This window comes from Nannospalax galili, unplaced genomic scaffold (assembly GCF_000622305.1).
Source record: "Nannospalax galili isolate Female #2095 unplaced genomic scaffold, S.galili_v1.0 scaffold2931, whole genome shotgun sequence".
NCBI lineage: Eukaryota > Metazoa > Chordata > Mammalia > Rodentia > Spalacidae > Nannospalax > Nannospalax galili.
The window spans coordinates 70538-76921 of record NW_008329811.1 but is presented as its reverse complement, the minus strand read 5'-3'; the positions used below and the strand labels follow the sequence as shown (position 1 = coordinate 76921).

Sequence of the window (6384 nt, the reverse complement as noted above, 5' to 3'; positions counted from 1 at the left end):
GATATTGATGGAACAGGAGCCAATTAAGTTTGTCTAGGATGAACAGCCAGGTAGGTCAGAGTAAAATCCATGAATTACATGTCAGAAGCAATGAGATAAAATATTTAGGAAATATATTAGAGAGAATTTAATAAGCTACTAATAACTATTGATATAGACAAATTGAGCTTAATAGTGTAATTGCTGTGATGATTGTGGGATCAGTTATTGTGGAGAAAGTAAAACCGTTACATCATCTGTTTATCATCATTTGGAATGTTAAGTGACTACTGTTTTTCTTAAAGGTATTTTACTCAAAGAATGGCTAGAAGGAACCAATCTCACATCTCAGAGTTCCTCCTCCTGGGCCTGCCCATCCCACCACAGCACCAGCACCTGTTCTATGCCCTGTTCCTGGCCATGTACCTCACCACCGTCCTGGGGAACCTTCTCATCATTGTCCTTATTCGACTGGACTCCCAACTCCACACAGCCATGTATTTGTTTCTCAGCAACTTGTCCTTTGCTGACCTCTGCTTTTCCTCTGTCACGGTGCCCAAATTGCTGCAGAACATGCAGAATGAGGTGCCATCCATCCCCTATGCAGAATGCCTGACACAAATATACTTTTTTCTGTTTTTTGGAGACCTTGGGAACTTCCTTCTTGTGGCCATGGCCTATGACCGCTACGTGGCTATCTGCTTACCCCTGCACTACACCAGCATCATGAACCCCAAACTCTGTGTGGGACTAGTGGTGCTGTCCTGGGTTCTGACCACAGTCCATGCCATGTTGCACACTCTGCTCATGGCCAAATTGTCCTTCTGTGCAAACAATGTGATTCCTCACTTTTTCTGTGATATGTCTACTCTACTGAAGCTGGCTTGCTCTAACACTCATGATAATAACTTGGCAATAATCATCTTAGGAGGCCCCATAGTTGTCCTCCCATTCCTTCTTATCGTTATTTCCTATACACGAATCTTTGCCTCCATCTTCAAGGTCCCTTCTGTTCGAGGTATCCGTAAAGCCTTCTCCACATGTGGTTCCCACCTGTTTGTGGTGTCACTGTTCTATGGGACAGTAATTGGTCTCTACTTATGTCCATCAGCTAATAATTCTACTGTGAAAGAGACTGTCATGGCTTTGATGTACACAGTGGTGACTCCCATGCTGAACCCCTTCATCTACAGCCTGAGGAACAGAGACATGAAGGGAGCCCTAGAAAGAGTCATTTACAGAAAGCAAATTCCCTCCTTCTTATGATGACAACACTTCATATTTTTTAAAAATATTTTGTTTATTATTTTTATTTTATGTGTGAGTGTATTGTCTGCATGTATGTGAGTGCACCCATGTCATGCAATGCCACAGAGGTCAGAGGAGGGCTTCAGATTCTCTTGGAACTGGAGTTGAGGGTGGTTTGTAGCCACCATGTGGGTGCTGGGAATTGAACCCAGGTCCTCTGCAAGAGCAGTCAGTGCTCTTAACCACTGAGCCATCTCTCCAGCCCCAAACTTCAGATTTTTATATAATTTTATCTAGTAAACATGTGATATTAATACTGTAATAGTCCAGAATTTTTCTTCACAATAAATGCCTCTGTTTGAATATAACATACTTTTTCATTACACAAAGCAAAGGATATTTAGAAAAATAGGTGAAATTGAGAAGTTGGGGTGCCTGATTATATATTCTTAGCTTTGCCCAAGTGATCCTGGAAATTATAGTGTAGACTTAATGCTGTACCTGATCCCTATATCTTTATATCTTAAGTTATTCCTGGATTTTATTATTTTGCCCGAATTTCTGCCTTGACCATGGTTTTCCTTTAAAATGTGATCAATCTTAAATGAATACTTAACAATATCCAATATCTTTTCAATATCTCATGTGTTCTTTCTACAAAAATTTTGGCATCATTTCATCACTTAATTCCCTATACTCTTTGTTTATTCTGTTGTCTGTATTGTTATTTTAACCTTTCTTGTCTTTTAAAACTCTTGGAAGTCTTTAGTATAACAATACCATTACTAGGTGTTTTTCCTTGCCCAATATTAATAAGTAACATGGGATGCCCTGATTTATTTTTTCAAAATGAGGTAAAGAAACTAGAGCATGGGGCAAGGTTCAGTTTTTAAGTATGCCTTCTTCTCCTTGATATGTTGCCTTGGCCCTATACATGTGTGCATATGTACATATAATACATATGCATACATATGGTTTGTTTATATCAGTTTTGCAGACTAAAAATTGAATTTCATCAACCTCCCACATCACCCAGTGTCAATAGTTGACCCTGTGCAAGATGGAAGGCAATCTAATTCTGGGGTTTATTCTCATTTTCTCATACTTCAAAGAAAGGTCACAGACATTTTCTTAACTATTAGCATCAGTCTTATGGACTGTTATCAGGACCAAGAACCTGTGGCTAGGCAAGTCACAAGCCTGGGGAGAACCCACTACCATTGTTATGCTAGCAATATAGTACTAAACTGACTCCTAATGAATTGTCATTATTGATTAGTGTGTCTCTTAACTCCCACCAAGCTTCCTGCTGCAGATAGAAATTAACATAGAGGCCCAAGACTGGTCAATACGCAGAGAATAAGAGACTGCAGAGTGCTCAGCCCTAAATGGGACACCTATAATACACTCTCTCCTCTCAAGGCTCAGGGATCACTATGATAGAGTGGGTGGAAAGATTGTAAAAGTCACAGGTGGCAGATGAAGACAAGGAAACTGTTGTCTGGACACCACAGAGTAGCTGCAAGTATGTGTGTCAGCACGCACAGACTATTGCAAGCCTGAGTCAGACAAAAACCGAGTATAGATGGGGTAAGTAGGCAAGAAGCCCCAGCCCTAGCTGAGGCTCTAAAGCTGCTGGGAGTGGGAAAGTCAATTTTTCTTTACTCGTGATGTCTGGTAGATTGACCAGACTCCTGGGACCTGTACCTAACAACATTTGGGGAACACAGATGAGACTTGCTAGGCCTTATAAAAAAGAAAACTGGTCAAACACAGAGAATAAGTATCTATGGGATGCTTAACCTTAAATATACATCTTCAATGAAACCTCTATGCATAGGATAAATGCATCTCTCAAATCTCACCAGAGAAGTTTCTTATGTAGCAGATGGTGATTAACACAGAAACCCACAACTAGTCAATGTGCAGAGAACAAGAGGCCCCATAGTACTTATCTCTGACTAGGACAGCTATTTCAAACCTCTGCCTCACAAGGCTCAGAGACCATTGCAGAAGAGGAGACAGAAAGATTGCAAGAGCCCAAGGGAGAGAATGACCACAAGGAAATAAAGCCTTCTAGACATCTGCTCAGTTATTCATATGAACTCACAACAATGGTGACTGCATGCACAAGTCTTATATGAGTTCAATCCAGACAATATCCTAGCCTAGACATAGAGAAGTAGCTAAGAAATCCCAAACCAACCTAAGGAACTTTTGGCAATCGATGGCTGGTGGGAGAGGGAGAGACAAGGTCTTACAAGGACGGGATTTGTGGTGGACCCAATGGCTAGACCTAAGCTGAAGAACTTTTAGGGACACAAACAGACTATAAATTTATATAAGTATTAGTAGGTTTAATTGTATGGGGGCAGTGGAGGGAGGTGTTGATAGGGGAGGCAATCTAAATACCATCAAACTATTATATGAAAATCATGAGCCTTGGGCACAGGCCTGCTTTTGCTATTAGCACCCCAGATCTCTGAACTACCCTCTCAGCCCAGATGTGCCCACTGGGTCATGATCGCCTACACTCACACCAGCTTAATTTTTCAGTCTAGTTTTCATAAAGTATTCACAGCCTGTACCCACCTCCAACTTGCCTTTGCACACCTGAGACCAGCCTTCTATCCTGGCTGTCCCCACACTCAACTTGCCTTGGATTCCAGAGACCAGTCTTCTTCCCTGGTAAGTCTGGTCCCACCCACTGCACCTTGACTCTCCCACAACCTGAGAAACTATAAGCTCCCAGACCCCATATCCTGTTCTCCTCCTAGCCTCTGGAACAGGTCTGCTTTTTCTCTTAGCACCCCAGGTGTCTGGACTATACTTTTAACTCCACATGGTAGTGAGTTCTCCAAATCATGAAGTGCCCATCATTCTACACTGAGAATATCTACAGCCCCTTCCACTGCTGCAGGGCTAAGATGTTCTGCCCTTTGGTAGGAGCAGAGAACTTTCCAGGCAGCATGAAAGTGCCTGAATCTGGTCTCTGCATGATGGTGAGTTTTTCAAATCATGCCAGGTCCATCCCCCAACATTGGCACCACCTACAGGCCCTCCCATTGCTGCAGTGTTAGGTATCCCTGCACTTTAGTAGGGGTCCAGACCTTTGCAGGCTGACTGAGATCACCCAAATCCAACTTCCACATAGCAACCGTCCCAAATTGTGCTGTGTCTGTGACTAAAAGGGCCAAGACCTTAAGAAGAAGTCTGAGAACATGAGTCTTACCTGACTTGGGACTCTGTGGGAATTCTTGAGTAGCTGGACTAGAGCCATCTGGCCCCTCCAATATAAAATCGAAATAAAACCTGAAGCCTAGACCAACCAGCTTTTCAAACCCAATAAGAAAACAATAAAGGCACAACAAGTATACAAAAAGAAACAAACTTAAACTCAACAAAGGAAGTCTTAAATGTCACACAAGAAACAGAAACAACTAAAAACCCCACATGATCAAATCACAAAGAATAAATAATAATATAAAAACCCAAAATAATATGTCCCCCACCAAACACACCAGTCCTACATAGGAGTTATACAAGGAGAACCCCCTAGAGATAACCCAGGATGCAGTATTCAAAAGAACAATCATAAACATGATCAAAGAATTTAGTGAGTTTAAAGAACACACAAATCAAAGAACTTAAAGAAGATAGGGATCAACTTCTGACTGAATTCACAGAAGAGTTAGAAATATTGAAGAAAACTCAGGCTGAAATGGAGAAGGAAGTGAAACACTCAGTAAGCCAATTAGAAATGACAGGAGAAAGTCTCACCAATAGAATGAATGAAATGGAAAATAGAATATGAAGACTGCACAATAAACTTTCTCAAGAAAAGATTATGAAAAATTTAAGAAAACACAGGAATAGAATATGGAGGGAATGTGGGACACCAGGCAAAGACTAAACGTGTGCATCAAAGGCATAGAGGAAGGAGAATAATTTCAGGTTAATGGTATGGATCAGATTTTCAACAGGATTGTGGAAGAAAATTTCCCAAAATTAAAGAAAGACATGTCCATAAAAATATAAAAGAAGTACATAGGACACCAAATAGATAGGACCAGAAAAGAAACTCTGCATGGCACATCATAGTAAGAACACTAAATATACATAACAAAGAGAGAATACTGAACGCTGCAAAAGAAAAAAACTAGTGACATATAAAGAAAAACCCATCAGAATTGCGCTGACTTTTCAATGCAAGCTATGAAAGCCAAAAGAGCCTGGACCAAAGTATTCCCAGATCTAGATGGCCATAGATGCTAACTCAGAATAATTTACTCAGCAAAAATGTCTCTTATACTTAAAAGTTAAAGAAAGATCTTCCACAACATAAATAGGCTGAAAGAATTCATGTCCAGAAAACCAGTCCTTGAGAGAATTCTTGAAGCAATACTAAAAGCTGAAGAAAGGAACGACTACACCCAAGGGGCAACAGAAAGACAGTAAATGAAGTTATGACTGTGGAATTACACAGTTAAACCAAGAAAGCAAACAGAAATTGAAATGACAGGAATCAATACACATCTTTCAATAATAACCATCAATGGACTGAATTCTCCAATCAAAAGACACAGGCTAGATGAATGGATTAAGAAACAAAATCCATCTTTTTGTTGCCTACAAGAAACCCAACTCACCTTCAAGGATAGGCACTACTTTAAGGTGAAAGACTGGAAAAAATATTCCAAGCAAATGACACTAAGAAACATGCAGGAGTTACAAGTCTAATATCTAAGTAAATAGACTTCAAAATAAAACTATCAGAAGCGATAAAGAGGATCACTGCATTTTGCTCACCTCCCTTTGCTTCCCTGGGATGCACACCCTCAGGCATCCTGGTGCCAGCACCTGTCCCAGGTAAGTCCAGCGGCACCCACTGTGCCTTGACCTCCCCAGCCTCATTCACCCTTCCAGGTTCCCTGCCCTGTCTCTCCTCCTGGCCTGGGTACTGGCCCATTTCTTGTCTTGGCACTCCAGAAGCTGGGGCTGACCTCTCATTCCAGAGCCACCACTACTTCCTGACCCTTTGAATGCAGACCAACCCAGTTCCTCCCAGTAGTCCCCAGAAGCCCTCAGGGCCTCTCTGTGTCTCCACCTCCCTTTACATTCCTGGGTGGCACAGCCACCAGATTCCTGATATAAGCA

General features: G+C 41.4%; 1 protein-coding gene across 1 annotated transcript; it reads left to right on the top strand.

Moving 5' to 3' along the window:
- Nucleotides 1–300: 300 nt before the first annotated feature.
- Nucleotides 301–1245, top strand: LOC103741187 (olfactory receptor-like protein I9). The gene has a single exon (XM_008841914.1). The coding sequence runs from the start codon at nucleotides 301–303 to the stop codon at nucleotides 1243–1245; it is 945 nt and encodes a 314-aa protein (XP_008840136.1).
- Nucleotides 1246–6384: the final 5139 nt, after the last annotated feature.